The sequence below is a fragment of the Eupeodes corollae genome, chromosome 1 (genome assembly GCF_945859685.1).
Source record: "Eupeodes corollae chromosome 1, idEupCoro1.1, whole genome shotgun sequence".
Classification (NCBI taxonomy): Eukaryota; Metazoa; Arthropoda; class Insecta; order Diptera; family Syrphidae; genus Eupeodes; species Eupeodes corollae.
This window is the reverse complement of record NC_079147.1, coordinates 169095182-169118633: the sequence shown is the minus strand read 5'-3', so window position 1 is coordinate 169118633 and position 23452 is coordinate 169095182. Positions and strand designations below refer to the sequence as shown.

At 36.9% G+C, this 23452-nt stretch overlaps 3 protein-coding genes across 5 annotated transcripts; 2 read left to right on the top strand and 1 right to left on the bottom strand.

Moving 5' to 3' along the window:
- Positions 1 to 11502: 11502 nt before the first annotated feature.
- LOC129941682 (zinc finger protein ZFP2-like) lies at positions 11503 to 14313 on the top strand. The gene is made up of 6 exons (XM_056050376.1): positions 11503 to 11827; positions 11897 to 12686; positions 13094 to 13177; positions 13290 to 13784; positions 13863 to 14009; positions 14081 to 14313. Exons 1-6 carry the CDS (start codon positions 11642 to 11644, stop codon positions 14227 to 14229), a joined length of 1851 nt encoding a protein of 616 aa, XP_055906351.1. The 5' UTR covers positions 11503 to 11641; the 3' UTR covers positions 14230 to 14313.
- On the bottom strand, positions 14245 to 14941 carry LOC129941684 (28S ribosomal protein S18a, mitochondrial). Its single transcript, XM_056050377.1, has 2 exons — positions 14748 to 14941; positions 14245 to 14688 (listed from the first exon to the last, which is right to left on the bottom strand). The coding sequence occupies exons 1-2, from the start codon at positions 14842 to 14844 to the stop codon at positions 14318 to 14320; spliced, it is 468 nt and encodes a 155-aa protein (XP_055906352.1). The 5' UTR covers positions 14845 to 14941; the 3' UTR covers positions 14245 to 14317.
- Positions 14942 to 16829: 1888 nt separating this feature from the next.
- Positions 16830 to 22474, top strand: LOC129941566 (pseudouridylate synthase 1 homolog). Of its 3 annotated transcripts, none has more exons than XM_056050241.1 (4): positions 16830 to 16986; positions 21095 to 21526; positions 21602 to 21872; positions 21927 to 22474. In XM_056050241.1, exons 2-4 carry the CDS (start codon positions 21133 to 21135, stop codon positions 22444 to 22446), a joined length of 1185 nt encoding a protein of 394 aa, XP_055906216.1. In that variant the 5' UTR covers positions 16830 to 16986; positions 21095 to 21132; the 3' UTR covers positions 22447 to 22474. The 3 variants fall into 3 exon arrangements, with proteins under 3 accessions (XP_055906216.1, XP_055906215.1, XP_055906217.1); XM_056050240.1 differs by having other exon boundaries at positions 16836 to 16990; XM_056050242.1 differs by lacking the exon at positions 16830 to 16986 and adding an exon at positions 17151 to 17685.
- The last annotated feature ends 978 nt before the right edge of the window (positions 22475 to 23452 follow it).

The window sequence follows — 23452 nt, the reverse complement described above, 5'->3', positions numbered from 1 at the left end:
TGACATGGCTTACGCCAAGCCTATTCCAAGTCTACCAAACAAGCAGTCGTAAATTATAGATATCAGAAACAAGCTAAGACGGCATGAATAGTGTCATGCCCCGCTCTTAAGCCAAACTAAGAAGGGAGAAGACTTATCGACCGGAGATTCGCCGGATTGGAGTTGTCCTTTCACTTTTTTCGGGAAGGGATGTATTACTGACGTCCTCCAACTCACCAGATATATGCATTAATCAGCGCGTTGTTAAACATAAATGGTCACAGCGTTCTAAGGTAAATGTCTATATGGCGTGACTATATAATGCAATCTCTGACAAAAGAACCGTTTAATGTGATTCCTTTGAAGATCTTCAATATATACAGCAAAAGCTGATGGCCTTAAGTTACATCCTTGTTTTAATCCTACTTTATAAGGAAACTAGTCCGATAAACTTTCCCCATACCATACTGCGTTCAGAGATTGGCTGTAAATGCCTTCAATATTTTACCAAACCAAACCTCTATACAGTTTATACATTAGGGCTCTTCTGTGAATTGAATCAAATTCTGTTCGGAAATCCCACAATCTTAAATCAAAACTTAACATTCGATCCAGGAAATGATGTATTACTTATCTCATCAGTTTTTGTTAAAATTCGTTCGTTATTTATTTTGCAGTGTCCGGTTATGACCAGTGTTGGCCAGATGTTTTTTGTGACTTGACACGTGGTGATGTTGTTCCACCTGGTAGGATGGGCTGTACTATACCGTTCCTGGCGAGTTCATCTGCCTTACAGTTACCTGGAATGTCTCTATGGCCCGGCACCCAGCAAAGGTGAATATTAAACTGTTGCGCCATCTCCATTCGAGATGATCGACAGTTATGGACTGTTATAGAGTTTGTAGAGACTGAGTCCAGAGATTTGATAGCGGCCTGGCTGTCGGAGAAAATACGGATATCAGATGTTGATATCACGTTTTCTTTGAGCCAAGACAAGACTTCCTTAATCGCCAAAAGTTCCGCCTGGAACACGCTACAATGATTGGGAAGGCGGAATGAGAGACTTAATTTCAGTCGTTCAGAGTACACACCACCACCAACCCCTTCCTTGGTCTTTGAGCCATCTGTGTAAAAGTGGATTGACTCATCCTCTAAGAATGTCCTATCCTCCCAAAAAGATCTGATAGGTATAGAAATCTGGAAATTCCTATCGAATTGTAGTTGGGGGATGGTGTAGTCTGTGCTTTGGAATTGATTCTAAGTACCTTAGAATTACGGAGTGGCCAATGTTGTTGTTAGTCCACTGCGACGAAGCATTAGGCGGATAGCAGAGCTTGCAGCTATTTGTTTGCTAAATATGTCAAAAGGGTGTAAGGTAGAGCAAGGTGTCAAGTGCCGCAGACGGGGTCGTGCGAAGCGATCCGCTTATACATAGGCAGGCTGAACGTTGAACTTTATTCAACTTATCCCTGTTTATACCTTTCTCTAAAGCAGTCCACCATACTGCCACACCGTACGTTAAAATCGGTCTGATTACCGATGTGTATAGCCAATGCGTGATTCTGGGTTGTAAACCCCATTTATTACTATCACTCTGAAAGGTCTTGAAAGGCCAAGTGTCTTGAAAGGTCAAGGGTCAAAAGGTCTTGAAATGTCAAGCTCTAGAAAGGTCACGGTCTTGAAAGGTCAAAGTTCAAGAGGTCTTAAAAGGTCAAGGCTCAAGAGGTCTTGAAAGGACAAGGCCTTATAAGGTTAAGGTCTTGAAGGTCAAGAGGTCTTGAAAGGTCAAAAGTCTTGAAAGGTCACGGTCTTGAAATGTCAAGGTCTAGAAAGGTCAAGGGTTAAGAGGTCGTCAAAGGTCACGGTCTTGAATGGTCAAAGGTCAAGAGGTCTTAAAAAATCAAGGGTCAAGAGGTCTTGAAAGGTCAATCTCTTGAAAGGTTAAGGTCTTGAAAGGTCAAAGGTCAAGAAGTCTTGAAAGAAAAAGGGTCTTGAAAGGGTCAAAAGGTCTTGTTAGGTCACGATCTTGAAAGGTCACGGTCTTGAAAGGTCAAGGTTCTGAAAGGTCAAGGGTCAAGGTGTTGAAAGGTCAAAGGTGAAGAGGTCTTGAAAGGTCACGGTCTTGAAAGTTCAAGAGTCAAGCAGTCTTAAAAGCTCAAGGGTCAAGAGGTCTTAAAAGGTCACGGTCTTGAAAGGTAAAGAGTCAAGAGTCAAGCAGTCTTAAAAGTTCAATTGTCAAGAGGTCTTAAAACGTCAAGGTGTTGAAAGGTCAAAGGTGAAGAGGTCTTGAAAGGTCAAGGTCTTGAAAGGTCACGGCCTTGAAAGGTCAAGGGTTAAGAGGTCTTATAAGGTCAAGGTCTTGAAAGGTCAAGAGGTCTTGAAAGATCAAGGGTCAAAAGGTCTTGAAAGGTCACTGTCTTGAAATGTCAAGGTCTTGAAAGGTCAAGGTCTAGAAAGGTCACGATCTTGAAAGGTCAAAGGTCAAGAGGTCTTGAAAGGTCAAGGGTGAAGAGGTCGTAAAAGGTCACGGTCTTGAATGGTCAAAGGTCAAGAGGTCTAAAAAGGTCAATGGTCAAGGGGTCTTGAAAGGTCAATGTCTTGAAAGGTTAAGGTCTTGAAAGGTCAAAGGTCAAGAGGTCTTGAAATAACAAGGGTCAAGGTCTTGAAAGGTGAAGGGTTGACAGGTCTTGAAAGGGTCAAAAGGTCTTGTAAGGTCACGGTCTTGAAAGGTCACGGTTTTGAAAGGTCAAGGTCCTTAAACGTCAAGGGTCAAGAGATCTTGAAAGGTCACGGTCTTGAAAGGTCAAGAGTCAAGCAGTCTTAAAAGTTTAATTGTCAAGAGGTCTTAAAAGGTCAAGGTGTTGAAAGGTCAAAGGTGAAGAGGTCTTGAAAGGTCAATGTCCTGAAAGGTCACTGTCTTAAAAGGTCAAGGGTCAAGAGGTCTTGAAAGGTCACGGTCTTGAAAGGTCAAGGGTCAAGAGGTCTTGAAAGGTCACGGTCTTGAAAGGTCACGGTCTTGAAAGGTCAAGGGTCAAGAGGTCTTGAAAGGTCAAGGATCAAGAGGTTTTAAAAGGTCAGAGTCTTGAAAGGTCAAGGGTCAAGAGGTCTAGAAAGGTCAAGGTCTAGAAAGGTCACAGTCTTGAAACACCACGAACTTGAAGGGTCAAGAGGGTCATGGTCTTGAAAGGTCAAGGTCTAGAAAGGTCAAGGGTCAAGAGGTTTTGAAAGGTCAAGGTTTTGAAAGGTCACGGTCTTGAAAGGTCAAGGGTCAATAGGTCTTGACAGGTCAAGGTCTTGAAAGATCAAGGTCTTTTAAGGTCAAGGGTCAAAAGGTCTTGAAAGGTCAAGGGTCACGAGGTCTTGATAGGTCAAGGGTCAAAATGTCTTGAAAGGTCAAAGTCTTGAAAGGTCAAGGGTCAAAAGGTCTTGAAAAGTCTTGAAAGGTGTAGGGTCTTGAAGGTTCAAGGGTCAAAAGGTCTTGAAAGGTCAAGGGTCAAGAGGTCTTGAAAGGTCAAGGTCTTGAAAGGTCAAGGGTCAAGAGGTCTCGAAAAGTCAATGGTCTAGGTTCAAGAGGTTTTGAAAGGTCAATTTATTGAAAGGTTAAGGGTCATGAAGTCTTTGAAGGTCAAGGTCTTGAAAGGTCAAGGTCTTGAAGGGTCAAGGTCTTGAAAGGTCAAGGGTAAAGAGGTCTTAAAAGGTCACGGTCTTGAAAGGTCAGGGGTTTTGAAAGTTCAAGGTCTTGAAAGATCAAGTGTCAAGAGGTCTTGAAAGGTCACGGTCTTGAAAGGTCAAGGATCAAGCAGTCTTAAAGGGTCAAGTGTCAAGAGGTCTTAAAAGGTCAAGGTCTTGAAAGGTCAAAGGTCAAGAGGTCTTGAAAGGTCAATGTCCTGAAAGGTCACGGTCTTGAAAGGTCAAGGGTCAAGAGGTCTTGAAAGATCGAGGTCTTGAAAGGTCACGATCTTGAAAGGTCAAGGGTCAAGATGTCTTGAAAGGTCAAGAGTCAAGAGTACCTGAAAGGTCAATTTCTTGAAAGGTCACGGTCTTGAAAGGTCAAGGGTCAAGGGTCTTGAAAGGTCAAGGGTCAAAAGGTCTTGAAAGGTCACCGTCTTGAAATGTTAAGAGGTCTTGCAAGGTCAAGGTCTGTAAAGGTCAAGGGTCAAGACGTCTTGAAAGGTCAAGGGTCAAAATGTCTTAAATGGTCACGGTCTTGAAGGGTCAAAGGTCAAGAGTGTTAAAAGGTCAAGGTCTTGAAAGGTCAAGGGTCAACATTTCTTGAAAAGTCAAGGTCTTGAAAGGTCAAGGGTCAAGACGTCTTGAAAGGTCAAGGGTCAAAATGTCTTAAATGGTCACGGTCTTGAAAGGTCAAGGTCTTGCAAGATCAATGGTCAAAAGGTCTTGAAAGGTCTTGAAAGGTCAAGATCAAGGGTCAAGAGGTCTTGAAAGGTCACGGTTTTGAAAGGTCAAGGGTCAAGAGGTCTCGAAAGGTCAAGGTCTTGAAAGGTCACTGTTTTGAAAGGTCAAGGGTCAAGAGGTCTTGAATTTTCAAGATCAAAAGGTCTTAAAAGGTCAATTTCTTGAAATGTCATGGTTTTGAAATGTCAATGTCTTGAAAGGTCAAGGGTCAAGAGGTCTTGAAAGGTCAAGGTCTTATAAGGTCATGGTTTTGAAATGTCAAGGTCTTGAAAGGTCAAGGTCTTGAAAGGTCACGTTCTTGAAAGGTCAAGTTTCAAATGGTCGTAAAAGGTCACGTTCTTGAAAGCTCAAAGGTCACGGTATTGAAAGGTCAAGGGTCTAGAGGTCGTAAAAGGTCACGGTCTTGAAAGGTCAAAGGTAAGGAGGTATTGAAAGATCAATGTCTTAAAAGGTCAAGGTCTTGAAAGGTAACGGCCTTGAAAGGTCAAGGGTCAAGAGGTCGTGAAAGGTCAAGGGTCAAGAGGTCGTGAAAGGTCAAGGTCTTGAAAGGTCACGGTCTTGAAATATCATGGTTTTGAAATGTCAAGGTCTTGAAAGGTCAAGGGTCAAGAGGTCTTGAAAGGTCAAGGTCTTGAAAGGTCATGGTTTTGAAATGTCAAGGTGTTGAAAGGTCAAGGGTCAAGAGGTCTTGAAAGGTCAAGGTCTTGAAAGGTCACGGTCTTGAAAGGTCAAGGGTCAAATGGTTGTAAAAGGTCACGTTCTTGAAAGGTCAAAGGTCACGGTCTTGAAAGGTCAAGGGTCAAGAGGTCGTAAAAGGTCACGGTCTTGAAAGGTCAAAGGTCATGAGGTATTGAAAGATCAATGTCTTGAAAGGTCAAGGTCTTGAAAGTTCAAGGTCTTGAAAGATCAAGGTCTTGAAAGGTCAAGGGTCAAGAGTTCTTGAAAGGTCAGGGGTCAAGAGGTCTTGAAAGGTCAAGGTCTTGAAAGGTCAAGGTCTTGAAAGGTTAAAGGTCACGGTCCTGAAAGGTCAAGGGTCAAGAGGTCTTGAAAGGTCACGGTCTTGAAAGGTCAAAGGTCATGAGGTATTGAAAGATCAATGTCTTGAAAGGTCAAGGTCTTGAAAGGTCAAGGTCTTGAAAGGTCAATTTCTTGAAAGGTCGAGGTCTGGAAAGGTCAAGGTCTTTAAAGGTCAAGGGTCAAGAGTTCTTGAAAGGTCAAGGGTCAAGAGGTCTTGAAAGGTCAAGGTCTTGAAAGGTCAAAGGTCATGAGGTATTGAAAGATCAATGTCTTGAAAGGTCAAGGTCTAAAAAGGTCATGGTCTTGAAAGGTCACGGTCTTCAAAAGTCAAGGTCTTGAAAGGTCAAGTGTCAAAATTTCTTAAAAGGTCAATTTATTGAAAGGTCAAGGGTCAAGAAATCTTGAAAGATCAAGGGTCAAGAGGTCTTGAAAGGTCAAGGGTCACGAGGTCTTGATAGGTCAAGAGTCAAAATGTCCTGAAAGGTCACGTCTTGAAAGGTCAAGGGTCAAAAGGTCTTTAAAAGTCTTGAAAGGTGAAGGGTCTTGAAGGTTCAAGGATCAAAAGTTCTTGAAAGGTCAAGTTCTTGAAAGGTCAAGGTTTTGAAAGGTCAAGGGTCAAGAGGTCTTGAAAGATCAAGTTCTTGAAAGGTCAAGGGTCAAGAGGTCTCGAAAAGTCAATGGTCAAGGGTCAAGAGGTTTTGAAAGGTCAATTTATTGAAAGGTCAAGGGTCATGAGGTCTTTAAAGGTCAAGGTCTTGAAAGGTCAAGGTCTTGAAAGTTCAATGTCTTGAAAGGTCAAGGTCTTGAAAGGTCAAGGTCTTGAAAGGTCAAAGGTGTTGAAAGGGATTGGAGGTCCTGAAAGGTCAATTGTGTGGAGGTCTTGAAAGGTCAAGGTCTTGAAAGGTCAAGGGTAAAGAGGTCTTAAAAGGTCACGGTCTGGAAAGGTCAGGGGTTTTGAAAGTTCAAGGTCTTGAAAGATCAAGTGTCAAGAGGTCTTGAAAGTCAAGGTCTCTGAAGGTTACGGTCTTGAAAGGTCAAGGGTCAAGAGGTCTTGAAAGGTCAAGGGTCAAGAGGTCTTGAGAGGTCAAGAGGTATTTAAAGGTCAAGGTTTTGAAAGGTCACGGTCTTGAAAGATCAAGGTCTTGAAAGTGCAAGGGTCTAGAGGTCTTAAAAGGGCAAGGTCTTGAAAGGTCAAGGATCTAGAGGTCTTTTAAAGTCAAGGTCTTGAAAGGTCAAGGGTCAAGAGGTCTTGAAAGGTCAAGGCTTGAAAGGTCAAGGTTCTTGAAAGGTCACGGTCTTGAAAGGTCAAGGTCTTGAAAGGTCAAGGGTCTAGAGGTCTTGAAAGGGCAAGGTCTTGAAAGGTCAAGGGTCTAGAGGTCTTGAAAAGTCAAGGTCTTGAAAGGTCAAATGTCAAGAATTCTTGAAAGGTCAAGGTCTTGAAAGGTCAAGGTCTTTAAAGGTTACGGTCTTGAAAACTCAAGGTTCAAGAGGTCTTGAAAGGTCACGGTCTTGAAAGGTCAAGGCTTGAAAGGTCAAGGTTCTTGAAAGGTCACGGTCTTGAAAGGTCAAGGTCTTGAAAGGTCAAGGGTCTAGAGGTCTTGAAAGGGCAAGGTCTTGAAAGGTCAAGGGTCTAGAGGTCTTGAAAAGTCAAGGTCTTGAAAGGTCAAATGTCAAGAGGTCTTGAAAGGTCAAGGTCTTGAAAGGTCAAGGTCTTTAAAGGTTACGGTCTTGAAAACTCAAGGTTCAAGAGGTCTTGAAAGGTCACGGTCTTGAAAGGTCAAGGTCTTGAAAGGTCAAGGGTCTTGAAAGTTGAAAGGTCACGGTCTTGAAAGGTCAAGGGTCAAGGGGTTTTGAAATGTCACGGTCTTGAAAGGTCACGGTCAAGGGTCAAGAGGTCTTTAATGGTCAAGGTCTTGAAAGGTCACGGTCTTGAAAGGTCAAGGTCTTGAAAGGTCAAGAATCTAGAGGTCTTGAAAGGGCAAGGTCTTGAAAGGTCAAGGGTGTAGAGGTCTTGAAAAGTCAAGGTCTTGAAAGGTCAAATGTCAAGAGGTCCTTAAAGGTCAAGGTCTTGAAAGTTCGCGGTCTTAAAAGGTCAAGGTGTTGAAAGGTCAAGGGCCTTCTTAATATTGTTTTCAGCTGTTAAATCGGTATTTGCTGTATTTCTGGGTTTGTCTCTAGCAGATGTATTTTTGGCACCTGGGCAGCCTCTATAGCTTGCCGGGTGATTACCTTGGCAGTTCACACATTTTGCTTTCTGATCTTTGCTTATAGGACAATTTTTAGTTGCATGTTTTACTTCGCACTTCACACAAGCAAACTTTCGGTTGCAGTATTTTTGCGTATGACTAAAAGCTTGGCAACGTTTGCACTGCGAAACAACTTTACAGTTTCGGAGTGGTTCAATGTTAACAGCTATGCCCAAGATTGATCTGACTTTATAAATCTTCTCGAGACTTTGTTTGTTGTCAAAAGTAAGCATGAATAAAGGTAGTAACCTCTTACTTGTCATCGATTATCCAGGGGAGTTTTTAATTGTATCATTCTTAAATAGATTGACTGCATCAAGGGCTTGGAAGCCTTTTTGTACAAGATCTTTTACTACTTCCTCGGGAGAGCACGAGGAATGAAGACCTCTGGCTACTACTTTTATTGACCTTGTGGCTTTGTTCTCATATGAGTGCCATTGTATTTGGTGTTTGCTCAGTTCTTCAGTGACAGATCTATACTCGTCAGCTTCTTCGACTGTGACTTTCCAGTTGTCTTTGTTGTACGATGTGTATTTACAAGCTTTTTTATTGCATTTTTCTATTATTTTCTTAAGATCTCCAGAAATGGCAAATCATGAGATCATAATTGGTGGTGGTGTAATTTTGTTGCTACCTTTAGCGTGAGGTATTGATTTAGCAACAGCTACCACATTATTCGCTTCTTCCTGTAATCAACTCTTTGTTATTTTCGGTTTTAGAGCTTTTCTGATTTCTTGAACGAGTCTCGGGACTACGTTTACGTTTCTTTGTGGTATGCTTATTTTTCTTTTTCTCAGTTTCAAACAAGAGCTCTTCTTCATCAGTTTGATATTCAGGTTCAATATATTTTGGACTTAACTGAAGCGTGGACTCTGAATTTTTCTTGTCAAGCAAGTAAACTTTCTCTTCAAGTTTTTTCACTTGAAGCTGAAGACTTTGAACTAGAACTTCAAGTTGTTTTATTACCGCTATTTCAATTTGCCATTCTTCAAAGTAGTTCTTTGATTTTTATTGGTCTCTCTCATTGACTTTGTTGGAACTCTTTTGATCTGTGATGTCGATCTCTTCATTATTCTTGGTTCCTTTTTCGCTGATGTTTTTAACATCTATAGTATTGTTTGAGGTTGTCGATGATGTAACCTATGAAGTAAATTTGTTTGGGGGAGTTCTTTGCATATTTGAAGCAATAATTGGTCCTCCCGAGAATCCATAGGACCGACCTAGAAAGAGAGTGGATTTACCTGTTTCACTGGAGTGCCACCTGGGGTATTTAATCTAGTCGTTTTGTTCATTGCCATATTTTTTTTAACTTAGTGTTCGTACCATAAATAGGTCAGTTACTTCTATCCATAGTTTATATTCAGCCGCCCCAGACGGTACAGACGCTGACCAGTGTGCCGCACAATATGTGTCAGACGCTCTTGGATTTAATCGTGAGCTTGTGCATTCAGAGCGATATTTCTGTTCTTTTGCTATTAGTTCCGGAAAAGATAACTCAGGTGACTCAGCTCATCGATCCAATGGATCCAACGCTCGTCCATTGTACAGTTTGTTGTTGTTAGTTTTCCATCCAAATAAAATTAACAAAAATATTCCGTTATCTTCCTCGCCCATAACAAAATGTAAGTAAATTTCCCATAAAATTTAAATCTGTAAAATTGGGTGTTGTTTTTGATAGACCGATAAAAATTTTCAATAACTCGCCGTGCGATACTAGACTTAAGAGCATTTAGTGTCGCCATCTAGAGCAGGATTTGCCCGGTGTCCCTTCTATTTGTATTTATTCAATGATAGAACGTACAATTGGTGTGCTGAAAAATAGATTCAGATGTTTGCTGAGGGCAAGACAGTTGCATTATTCTCCAAAGAAAGCAACACAGATTACGAACGTGTTTGCAGCTTTGCATAATATTTGTATTTTCCATAATACTCCCATATTGGAAGAATTCATAGATGAACCTCAAGGTGACGATTCGGCAAACTTGGAAAATATGATTGAAAACGTTCGAAACGAAGAAGCTGTTTCAATACGAAACCAAATTACAATGTCAATGTTTGAAACTTAAATTAAAAAAAAAACACAAGCTTTTTTGTTTTTAAACAGGCACAAAAATAACACAGAAAGAAACATAAATACTTCAAAGTTCAACAAAAAACAAAATACTTAATTCAACAAAATACAAAAATACTTCAGTTCAACAGAGAAGGAACACTTACAAACCAAAAACCATAATAAAAAAAAAGAGGATTTAGATCTTTGAAAACTTCAAATCGATTTTAGATCTTTTTAGTTCCAATTTTTGTTGCAACAGTTTTAGCTTCGCTGCCCTATTTTTTTGTTTGCAATTCAATTCATCTTTATAAAGTTGGAGTTTTTCCCTCTTGATGGCCAGTAATCCTTATGTTTATCTTTTTGTTGATAATAAATCTTCTTGGAATACTCTTTGAAGCTTCATGCTGTCTGGAATTCTTAGTCCAATCTCCAGGCCAGGTGGATCAATGGAGAAAATAATCCCATTACACTTTCCTCCAAATTACTGAACTGGTGCAAATGGTTGGGCCCACCACCAGTCGCCTGGATCTGGGTTTTATTTTCAGTCTTTTTTTATTTTAAATTTTAGATCTGCCCAAACCTATCGAAAAAAGCTTTAATATTTGTTTGGTTTTCAAATGATGCAAAAACTACCTTAATCCATTTATTACAGGTGAACATAGGAGGCCCCAGACTGTTTAGCACAATAAACTTTTCCCACCTTTTTTTGCTAGGGCTTTTCCGGAAATTCCTTTCACGACGTCCGGATTCGCTTCCATTAATGAAACCAGCTTGTCTAATTGTTTTTACTGCTCAAAACTTTTGCCCTGTGATTAAAACAATATTATTTTGGAAATAAAGTCAACAAATTAAAAAAAAACATTAAATTTGTGTCCAAAAAATGATGTGCGTTGTACGCAGTCGAACAGAAATGTTCATTCACAATAGAGTTGCGCAATACCAAAATGTATTTTCGATGTTCGACTATCGATAAAAGTCGTTTATCGATAGAAAAACGACACTCGCAATAAAGTAGTATTCACATGAGCGCGACCAACGAACGACGAATGAATTACAAAATGTGAGTTTATATACGTTTTAAGACATATTTCCACACAAATTCTTAACAAAACGATAGCTATATAGTTTCTATTTGATATATGATACATAATTTTACTTTTCAATATAATATATTAATAAATTTAAGAAAACAAATTTATTCGTCGCGAAAAAAATTATAGTTGATACGAACTTTCAAACTTTATTCGCGTTCCACATAATCCACACTCGCAACGAATAAAATAATCGCGCGTACTTAACCTAAAAAATCATTCTTATTTTGGTTTCGGTGGTGAATGGTGTTCGGCTGTGGCTTCATTCGCGACGAATTAAAAACTCTCATGTGAAAGAAACGTCAAAATCGACGAATATTCGTTCATTCGTTGGTCGTTGGTCGTGCTCATGTGAATAGTACTTAAGGGCCAATAATCAATACATATAAATGTCAAGAACACAGAAACTTAAATAAAATTTAAATGAAGTAAAATAGATCTTAGGGCCGAAAGGCATTAGTTTAAAGTGTTATAGTTTAACTTAGAGTGTCCGTATGGGACCATTAACTTAGTTGTAAGTTATGGATAATTAGGCTAGTTTTATGAATTTTTGTCTAGCTTTAAGAATGAATTAATAAAAATGAATAAAAAAAAAAAAAAAACAGAAACTATTTGAATAATCTTTTATCGAAGGAAAAAAAAAAGTTAATGGCAACACTAAATACGTCAAGTTTTTGTTTTCTCACTTTGGCTAGCTTGTGTCATCACATCCATCAATCCATGTGTGTTTTTAACAAATAACAAAATGTTCTGTTAAATTTGCAAGATTGCTGTAAACATTGGTTCGATTTTGGTTAAAAACAAATTGAAATTGATGCAGAATACACATATTCATAAGGAAAATGTCTCTTGAGATTTCTTCAGAAAATAGTATTTTTGTTGAAAAAACATGCAGGGCATGTTGTCGGTTTGATCCAGATAATTCTATGACTTTTCATCCGATTTTTGATTATGGCGAAAACGGGGAGCCAGAAGCTAATTGTGAATTTATAGATATTTTTAATGATTTTTTTCTTTGGAATCTTGAGGTACGATGTATGTCTCTTAAGACTCATATTACTCCTAACATTGTTTTGAATTTTACATGAAACACATAGATCAAACCCAACGATGGACTGCCCCAACAAATGTGCACTGAGTGCTTGGACAAGTTTTGCAAGGTTAATACCTTTCGCAAACAAGTGTTTGATTCACAAAATATTCTCTTGTCGTATATTAGTCGTGACATTAGTGAAATTGAAAATACCTATACACAAAATATTACCGAAGAAGATCAACTTAGTAATATTGATAAAATAGGATACATCTCTCCTAGTAAATTAATCGAATATGTTGGCTACGAAGAGGAAGAAGAGTTCTTCAACACTGAATCTCAAAACCATTGTGTACAAGCAGACAATTGCGAAGAAAATGAAAGTGACTATTTGTTCAATCATCCAAACCAAATTGACGCCCGCAAAAATATTCATAATACTATTGTTGTTGTCAATACGAATGAAATCAATAATAAAACTAATTCCGAAGGTTTTGAAGATAAAAGTGCTATCCCTTTAGTTACCAAAGACCTTCCGAACCGCAATGAATTAGAAACTGAAAACAACGCTACATTCCAGTGTGATGTGTGTATGAAATTTATACCATCACTTTCGAAGCTAAAACTTCATACACGTCAGTTTCATGTGCGAAAAGATTATGTTTGTTCGATTTGTAATACAAAACTTGAACAAATCACTCAGAGAAAGTATTATAATCACATGAATACTCATCGGTCAAAAGAACACAAGTGTTCATATTGCGATAAAGCTTTTATCCAGAAGATTCACTTAATAAATCATGAAAGAATCCACACTAAAGAGCAGCCATTCGAATGTGATGAATGTGGAAAAAGTAAGTTTAAAATTTGTGTCAACTACTTGCAACTGCTAAGCGAATTTGTGAAGCTCGCGTCTTACACACAAGCAGTCATAATGATTTGTTTCTTTTTTTTTAATTTGTACACCAAAATTTATGAAACTGAAGATAGGTATTAGCCAAACAAAATGTTAACGTAGGACAAACAAGACCATCATTTTAGACAATTTGCTGTTAATGCCTCCGATAACTACAAATCCCAATGCATGAAATTTGTTTCAAACACTGATATCTGTATTGTTATCAATCAGTGTTTTTTTTTTTATTTTTGGCCCTGTCGTACTCTCAAGCTTCGTCTAATATATTGCGCATAAAATTATATCTTTTCTATTGATATCTATGTGTATATGACAGTGTGTTATTATTAATGGTTTCTTTTTTAGAGTATCGTCAAGAGATAACCCTTCAAGAACACAAGCTAACACATAAAGATCCCTTCCCTTGGAAATGCGAAATTTGTGGAAAAGGTGAGTTAGTTTCTCATTATCAGTTTCATATAACTTCTTGCATGCCTCGCTTTGACAGTATTGCATTTAAGTATTCAGCCAATAATATTATTTAAAAACTTCTATTTATTAGGTCTGAAGGGCCGATCCTGTCTAATGGCCCATATGCGTGGCCACAGTGATGGTTATCAATGTGAAGTTTGCGGAGTTAAATACACCAACAAGCAATGCTTAAAAAACCACATGTTGAAACATACCGAGCACGGTGAAAAAATCTACCAATGTAAATTCTGCTTCAAATCTTTCCGTAGACCTTTCCAGCTAGGAAATCATTTTCATACACACCACTTGGATAATTCAATTGTTCAAGGCTTCTATAGATGTACGGAATGTAATTTACAATTTGAAACTGCATCGAATCTTATTGAACATCGTAGATCACACGAACCAGTGGATCGTATATTTACTTGTGAAAGTTGCGGAAAATGCTTTACAAAAAAGACTGACTTAAAGGTTCACGTTGAGAAAGTGCATCTAAAAAATAACTCCTTCTCATGTATACATTGCCATAAAAGTTTCTTTGACTTATCCGATATGAACGCTCATTTAAAGGTTCATAACAATCAAGGTTAGTTTTCTAACAAATATTTTTATATTTGAAATACGTGTGAATATTTGTTAATTTTTTTGTTCTTATAACCCTTAGACTGTGCCCAATACAAATGCAATGAATGTGAAAAAGTTTTTCCTTCGATGAAAAGTCTGCACTCGCATCAGATTTCTCACTCCAATGATAACCGGTTTAAGTGCACTTTTTGCGAGGAATCGTTTAGATACAGGAACGATCTCGGAGGTGAGTAGTTAATTTTGAATTAAGTTACGTCTAATATTTAAAAAAAAATATTTTTATTTTGATATATATAGAACATGTCCTAAGTCATTTCCTTGATGAAAAAGAGGATTCTATTGTTAAGGAAGTTCAGAAATATAAACATTTTGAAACTTATAATGAGGAAGAGATGGAACTTGAAAGTGATTACCAACTGCTGGATTCAATTCTAGAAGAATATTAATTTGATCTCGTTGAATATAATAATAATTATCTTTAATAATTGATTTAATGGATTACATAAATATAAAGTGATACAAACAATCTACTTGTCAATATTTAATTGTAGACTCGAAGAAGTATTTGTTGAATTTTTTCCAACCGGATCGTCTTTTAGGGTCCTTGGTACTCCAAGCTGGCGTTAGGTTTGGCATAAGACCAGCTTTTTGTGCCATTGTTACGAGTATTCCCATTTTCTTCTGTTGACGGCGGCACAGACCAGTTATACGACGCGGAAGCATGCAGCCATCAGAACGAACGTACTGGCTGAGAATAAGAACATCCGTGTGTTTAACATTAAGCCCTAGTGTGCATTCCGGACAGAACTTTGGTTGGCATGCTGCGTTGAGCATTTTATCAGCTCGTGGAGAGACAACATCGACCCCTTGCAAAACCAGGATGTCATTTTCTTGCTTTGGTTGGACTTAATAAAAAGAAAACATAGGTTAAGACTGGGATTCTAATTTAATTTGGTGAACTTACTCTCTTTTAGCAATAATGATGGTGTGGAAGAAACATTTCTGATAATTATATTAGAGTTAAAATATAATTGTCGTCCTGTGCGAAGAAAGGATATCATTTTTACAAGTCTTATTTTCCAAAAAATTCTTGATATTCAACCTTTCAGTTTCGGTTTTTTAATATGGTTCAAGTAATCATCTGTCACCTCAGAAAGATCTTATATGTCTGTTTGAATACCGATTATAAAATTGACCAGTTTATATTTCTGAGAAATTTCTCGGACGGATTGACAAGCAGGAAAATGATAAATAAACAATATTCACATCTTTTAATCAAATTAGCTTTGCACACTTTTTCATCCTTTTTGAATTTAGCTATAGATCGTTCTTGAGACATCGAATCATAAAAATTCTTTTCTGAAAATACAACACCGAGCCTTTAAATACTTTCTGTTACTTTTAAATGACAATAGAGTCTTTTCATTTAGCAATGAATTAAATGTAGTCAATATATTAGATCCAAATACAAAAAGGACACCAAAAATGTTTGAAACCCGATATATCCCCATGAATAATCTACTTCAAAATGTAATAGAATTTTGTACTAGATTTGAAGGCTCTTTAACGTAAAGTGACGTAAAGTGAGTCGAGCTCGTTCATTGTTGAACATTCAAACGGGTCTACAACTTCTTTTGTTCTGTCGTGTATGGCTAGCTTTAACAGATAAGTTTTTAGCCGAATGCAAACTAAATTGAGAAACAGGAATTTCATGACACGAATTACTCTTGGAGGATTTGTAATTCCTCGAAAGAGTCAGTAATCGTAAAAAAAGCTTTAGATGTTGCAGGCAGATATTAAACCCAAGACCTCCGGCGTGACAGTCCAACGCACTAACCATCACATGAGGTACTACAAAACCTCATTATTTGATTGAATTATTAATAGAACATGAAAGGAAATGGTCCATATTCATAATTCTTCGATAAGTTCTAACTTTGTTTTTGCTAAACTAAACTCTTGTTTATTTTATTGATAGATAATTTAAACCCATTTTGAAATGATAGCATGGAGTCTTAAAAACACGATGTACAGAACCTATGTTAAAGCTGTTAAACTATAAAATATCAAAAACAAACAAACTAATTGACAAAATTGCGCTGCGAGATAGTTTATTGGAAAATATAAAAACAAAAATTAAAATGTCAATGGACTTAAGCATCGATTAAGATTTTGGTATTTTGCTGGATATTTAAGACGAAAATTCTACTTAGCCAGAATCGACCCTATAATTAGCATACCTTTGATAAAAAAAACTGCCAAGTTTATGATTTATCTTCTAAATATTTATTTAAAATCGAAATTCAATCAGAGGTTTGCCAATTTCTATGTGTTTCTAAAGCATTATTCACATGAGCACGACCAACGAATGAACGAATATTCGTCGATTTTGGCATTTCTTTCACATGAGAGTTTTTAATTCGTCGCGAATAAAGTTTGACTTTGACCACCGAAACCAAAACAAGATTGATTTTTGTAGGTTAAGTACGCGTGATTATTTTATTCGTTGGAAGTGTGGATAATGTAGAACGCGAATAAGGTTTGACAGTTCGTATCAACTTCAATTTTTTCAGCGACGAATAAATTTGTTTTCTTAAATTTATTAATATATCATATTGAAAAGTAAAAGTATGCATCATAAATCAAATTGAAACTATATTGCTATCGTTTTGTTAAGGATTTGTGTGAAAATATGTCTTCAAACGTATATAAACTCACATTGTGTAAGTCATTCGTCGTTCGTTGGTCGTGCTCATGTGAATGCTGCTTAAGTCTTAATAGCGCCAATGATTAGATTTTTTACATAATAAATGTGATATTTGCTTAAATAAGCAAATATTTTGACTTATGTATATGAAATTTCTCAACAAACAGTAGGTGTAGACTAAAGTTCGAATTCACTCGTGTTTAAAATACGACTATGAATATAAAACAATCAATTTAACTAGTGAACTCGTTTTATAAATAATAAATAAATGAACGCCTAGTGTGCGGTTGCCTTAAGACAAAACAAATCACCCGGGAACTATTTACCGAACGCGGAGAAACAGTTCTCTCCATCTGCGTAAATACTCTCCAATTTTCTCCACGTGTGTGTTTACGTTTTGTATATTCAGAAAATAGAAAAATCATTTGTAGTAAAGTAATACATTTTAATTAAAAAAAGAATGATAAATCGAGCCCATCTCTTTTCCCTGTTCAAGGCAGGTGAATTTTTTTATTAATTAAAAACAAGAATATCCTAAATGTGTACTTAGCCTTAAGTAATTAACCAAACCATACAAGCTTACCTGCCTCTAGTGGGTTGTTTCACCTTAATTGTGCAAAATCTTTGAATTTGTGTGAAAGCAACTATCTTGCAATTGCCAATGTTAAACATTTTTAAACTATATAAAATATAACAGGGATATACTGCTATTCGCCTCAACCTCTATAAATTACGTTTTTATCAAACATACATGCCAGGTTCTACTTACACCTAATAAACGTTTACACCTTCAATCTACAATAAAGAAAGGAATTTTTTTTTCTTTTAATCCGACTGACTAAAAACATTAGAAGCCTTGTTCAAGGATTAGTGGCATCCTTACATAAAGGGCAGACCATTAAGTAGTGCAGACTGTGAGACTCAAGTTTATGGGAACGTATTAGATACCTGTATCAGAAAACTAAAGGTCTAAAAGCCTTAACAAAATAACTTACCTTACAATACATGCCATCATTTTAGAATAATTTCTTTTAATAAAGTGTTCACCTAATTTCTGATTTCCACTTAAGTTTTATAATACGCGGGAAAGTGATGCTAAGACTACATAACTATCTCATAGTAGCAGAAAATTAGACTATAATCTTCCTTAAAAAAATAATAATCATAATGTTACTAATTTGTGAAGCGAAATAAAGTAAGTACCTATACCAAAAATTGTTGCAATGTATGCTATAAATAATTTGCATAGGTAAGGTGTATTCGAAATCTATCAGCAAGGTTCTACATTTCACATTCACTCAAAATGAAATTGAATAGTTTGAAAATATAAATTCGCACTCATAACAATGTCTACTTCCCTGTTCTACATTTTGATTTTTGCAATATTCAAGTGATTTGAATTCCACTTGTTTGATTTGGTATGATTAAAATTCGAATCATCTAACACCAGTAGTACTGTCACTTAAAAGAAATAAACCTTAACTACTTCGTGTATGAGTTAACCCACTTCACTTCTTTCCGATCTCGAATAATACGTCTTCATGTTTGAAGTTCCTTTCAGAAAGCGCAACACTCTTTGTACGGCCTAAGTAATTAACCGCATAGCTGATGTCCGAACGTGAAACTTGTCTAGTGAATAAAGACTGCTTATTAATTTTTAATATGTTATGTTGTACATTTCCTTTCGTTCGGATTCAATGTCTTTTTCTCATTTGTTTAATTTAGTTAATCCAAATTTATCGATCACTTTAAAAATATATTATCTTAACCGTTTTCCTTATCTCTTGGTTCAAAAACAAATGAACGGGTTGGTGGAGGTGTGTAATCTGAACGACTGAAATTAAGTCTCTCATTCCGCCTTCCCAATCATTGTAGCGTGTTTCAGGCGGAACTATTGGCGATAAAAGAAGTCTTGTCCTGGCTTAAAGAAAATGTGATATCAACATCTGATACTCGTATCTTTTCTATTAGTCAGGCCGCTATCAAATCTCGGGTCTCTGTCTCTACAAACTCTATAACATTCCATAACTGTCGATCATTTCTAATGGAAATGGCACAGCAGTTTAATATTCACCTTTGCTGGGTGCCGGGACATAGAGACATTCCAGGTAACTGTAGGGCAAATGAACTCGCCAGGAACGGTACAGTGCAGCCCATCCTTCCACGTTTGGAAAGTCTCAAATGAATTCTGCACAAGCTGTATGGACGAGGAAGAGGAGAAAACAATTCTTCACCTTCTCTGTACATGCCCTCATGCCTCATGGACAGCCACTTTAACCAACTTAGGGTTCCATATTCGAAAAGATTCCTTCAGTCCATGAATTGATTTTTTTAATCGAAGCACCTTCTCGAAACCTTCTGGCTGTTTTATATGTATTTCGTCCGTTAAGTTGCACTGTAAGAATGCAGTTTTCGCAACCATCTGTTCTATTATTCCAATTCTTTACGCGCCGCTAAAGCCAGTAAGAATTGAATGGACTCATATCTTACAACAGGAGAAAATGTTTCTTCATAATCTACGCCGTACCGTTGATTACAACCTCTTGTCAAAAGTCGAGCTTTGTACCGAATGACTTTTTCATTGACATGTGATTTCTTTTTGAAGATACAATTGGGAATCAGTATCTTTTTGGCCGCAAGTAAATTAGCTAACTCCTATGTTTCGTTAGCCAGTAAAGAACCATATTTACTATTGACTGCTTCTTTCCAAGTTTCATCTTCTTTGCTTGAAGTAGGATCTTTGTAGGTTAAAGAATCGGTTTTGTTTTCATCATAATCATGTTCAAGGTTGCATTCCAAATATTCCTCTTCATTTTGGTCAAGTCTAGTTTGATAATCTTGATTTTTGTTGTTTTCTTTAAAATTTGGATTTTGATTTTCTTCAATTGCTCCCACAAAACAATTTTCGATTTGTTTTTACAAATTACTTGTTCAAATGATTAGTCCTCCCAAAAAATTACATCACAACATTTAAAGAGCTTCTTCTTTGGATCATAAACTTGATAAGCTTTCCAATTTACACAGTAACCAGTCAAAAAACTTTTCATCGATTAACCTGTTTATCCAAATACTTGCAAATGAGATACATCTCGTATTTTGCCCAAGGTGTTTTGAAATCTCAGGTGTTTGGAAATCTTCAAGCACTCTACTTGGTACTAAAAAATCGCCTCTCCTCAAACATTTTTTGCAACACCAGCATCAGACATCAAGCAGGGTTTTTTTTTCAATTACAGCACGATTCATTCTTTCGGCTTTGCTTTTTTGCTGAAGCGTAAAAGCAACTGTTGTTTGATTTCTTACCCCATATTTGATTAAAAAACTTTTAAACGTGTTATTAAAAAATTCACCGCCATTGTCAGTTCGAAATATTTTGATGTTGTTAGTTTGGTTTTAACCAAACTCTTGAATGAAAAAACGTTTTTATTACATCAGACTTGGATCCCAAAATATACCCAAAACATTATGCGAAACAACATTCAAAAATGTCAGAAGGTAATAAGTTCCACCAAGTGATTTCTGTTCATTGGTCCTAATAGACTAACATACCATAACTCATACAGAGTTTTCTTCTCCGCAAGCATGTTTACTGCATTTTCCACCTGTTTTGGAATATCGAGTTTGAATAGTTAATTCTATTACCAGTTGCAGCCATGATTCTTTGGTTAAAGATTCTATATTTATCTCCTTGAAATTCAACGATTATACCAACTTGTGTCATTTGGCTCATGGATAAAAGATTTGCACATAATGTTGGTATGTATAGAACGCCTTTAACGGCAACAGCCTTCAACTTGCCTTTGACCACAATTTCCAATCGATGTGTCCTTTTGGTTCTGCGTCCAAGTTATAAGCATCCGCAACCGTCACTTCTTCGTCTTTCTTGACTATGGTAACATTTTTTAACCAATCTGTTCAGAGCTTGCCTTTCGTGGATGTCTTTTGTGTAACCTTTACTTGGACAATATTTTGCTTAATATCCTTTTTGTTTACATTTGAAACATTTAAAGCTAGTCAGCTCGACGTTGATTATTCTAATGAAACGGTTTTCTTCTTAATTCAATCCCAAAGAAATTGTCACAACCAAGTTCACAAGCATCATCTTTTATATCTTGTAGAACTTTTTTGTTTTAATTTAATCTCCAGTAATTTGGACTCCAAAGCCTTCCAAGCCAAGCTTTCCAATTATCGATGAAATCATTTCTGAATTGAATGTATGTACTGTAGTAATGACTTTATTTACATACGAATCTTCGGAACCACAAGATTACAACTTCGTACTTAATAAAGCGTACAACAATCCAATTCTTCGTGTAAGACCTTTATAAGCAAAAGTAGCTTCTAACCGATACCACAACTTTTTCGCATTTGTTGCGGCCTTGACATGAACGAAAAAGAACTATTTTCGTTTTCGCTTTTATAATCATGTAGTGTAAGAAAGAGTACCATTTTACTGTTAAGCCTTATTAAAATTCCGTGTTATATTTTACCAATATAAAACATACCTTAACATAATGTATGGATACAGGAACAAATACTTATTAAAATGATAAACACTACCTATACCCTTTAATTTGTAATTATGTCTACCAATTTTTACGTTCTAGAACGCATAACACGATACACAAGCAATTTTTCAGCTGCAATGTCTGAAGCAATCGATGCTTTCAATCAGAAAAAAGAGGAGCTAAAACAACAGAAACTTGAACACAAGACACGTTGTATAAAAAAAAGGCAATGGGTTGAAACTAAGCTCACTGATGAAGAAATTGCTGCTAAGCGCGCCAATTTCGATCCAGCGGATAGAATCAAGAGAAAGAAATGTGCCCTTTTGATGGGTTACTCTGGTGCAGAGTACTATGGCATGCAGAGAAATCCGGGAATGCTTACCATCGAAGAGGACCTGTTTGCTGCCATGTTAAAGCATAAATGGATCACAGAAGAAGGATTTAATCAAGCTCAGCAAGCACAGTTTCAGCGAGCTGCTCGAACTGATAAGGGCGTATCGGCAGCTCGACAAATATGTTCTATAAAACTGCGTAAGTAATAAGGATTTTTAAAGTTATTTATAAAATACTATGTACAATAAAAAAAATATATATGTATATAAATAGCCGATGATATTGACGTGGCAGCCTTGAACGCAGATCTTCCTGAAGTAATTCGTGTTTTTGCAGTAAAACGTGTTACGAAAGGCTTTAATGCAAAAGACAAGTGCAACGCAAGGACCTATACCTACACGCTTCCTTCGGTAGCCTTTGAACATCATTCCAAGGAACTTAACATGGAAACATATCGAATATCGAATGAAGTTTTGGAGAAGATTAATTCAGTTCTTAAACTCTATGAAGGAACCAAAAACTACCACAATTTTACAAGTAAAAAGTAAGTTTTAAATATGGATTTATGAATAAATGGTTGATTATCTTTTTTTTCCAGAAATTTTCTAGACCCTTCTTCCAAACGTTTTATGATTTCATTCACATGCAGCGATCCATTTATCAGCCCTCAGGGTGTTGAATTCCTCACATTAAAGGTAAAAGGCCAGAGTTTTATGTTGCACCAAATTAGAAAAATGGTTGGAGTCGCTATATCTGTGGTAAGAGGAAATACCACCCAATCAACAATCATTCGAGCATTTACAGAGGAAAGATTGGATCTTCCAATGGCTCCTGGTCTAGGCTTAGTACTTGACCAGGTGCATTATGACCGGTACAATGATCGTTATGGTGAAGATGGAATACACCAGCCTTTAAAGTGGGACGAACTGGAACCGGAAATAGAGAAATTTGTTGAGAAATATATTTACGCAAATATTTACGAAACTGAATACAAAGAAAAGTCCATGCTTGAGTGGTTGGAGACTCTGAAACTACATTCATATGATGTTAGAGACAATAAACATGATGTGAATGGGTCCGTGGAGAAGAATGACGCTGCAGAGCTGGTGGCACAATAATAAACATGTATCTCTTTAAGGATGGAAATTGTGTTTTTTATCAACTGATTTATTAATATAAATTTCAAGGTCTTAATTGAAAGCGATAGAAACAGCTTCTTTTTTTGTAGGATAGAGTAAGTCATAACATCGGCATAAAACCCTCTTCATTGCAGATATATGAATGTGAAAATTAATATTCTGTTTTATACAATTTTCGTTCCTCTTTGAGGTGGGTGGCAGATATGTGGCCAATTTGGAAGTGAAGTTGTTGTTGTTTGTGGGGTATAGGTCTTGATTTTGTTGGATTAAGTCTTATATAGTGGTGACTGTGTATTCTTCATTCGTTTTCTTGGGAGCTGATCAGTTTTTTTGTGAGGTTCTTCACAAGATCGTTCTTGGTATAAGTATTATAAAGGTAGATTGGTGACTTGCTTGCAAAGCTGGCAGCTTTATCCGCGAGCTCATTGCCACTGATACGAACGTGTACAGGGCTCTACATCAGTTTTATGTGCTGGTTTGATTTTACCAATAAGGAGCGGATGTTGTTGATGAGATTGGTGATGTTGTTCTTGGTATTTATAACAGCTTAAATCGTAGATAGACTTTCTGTTCAGATAACTTGCTTGTTTCCTTCTTTTATAGCGTCTTAAATGGTAGTATAAATGGCAAAGATGGATACTGTTGGTGGAAGTAATCCAAAAAGTACCGTGCTACCATCTTCTTTTGTGATTGCAAAAAGAATGCAGATTAAATCCTTAGGAAAATCTTGCGATATATATCAATGTTTGAATGGGTTTTTCGTTGAGATGCGTGGTCCATTACAAAGGAATTGGAGTCAAAGAAGATTCCAGAAGAGTAGCATTTTTTGTTTTTAACAACTCTTCTCTTATTTAGGAAATTCACAGTTACCAGATTTAGGGATGGTGAAGATGGCTGATTGTGTCTTATAATTCCGATTCAGCGTTAGGTTGACTTCTTTGCTGATTATAAAGTTCGACCAAAATATCAGTTAAGCATGTAGTTT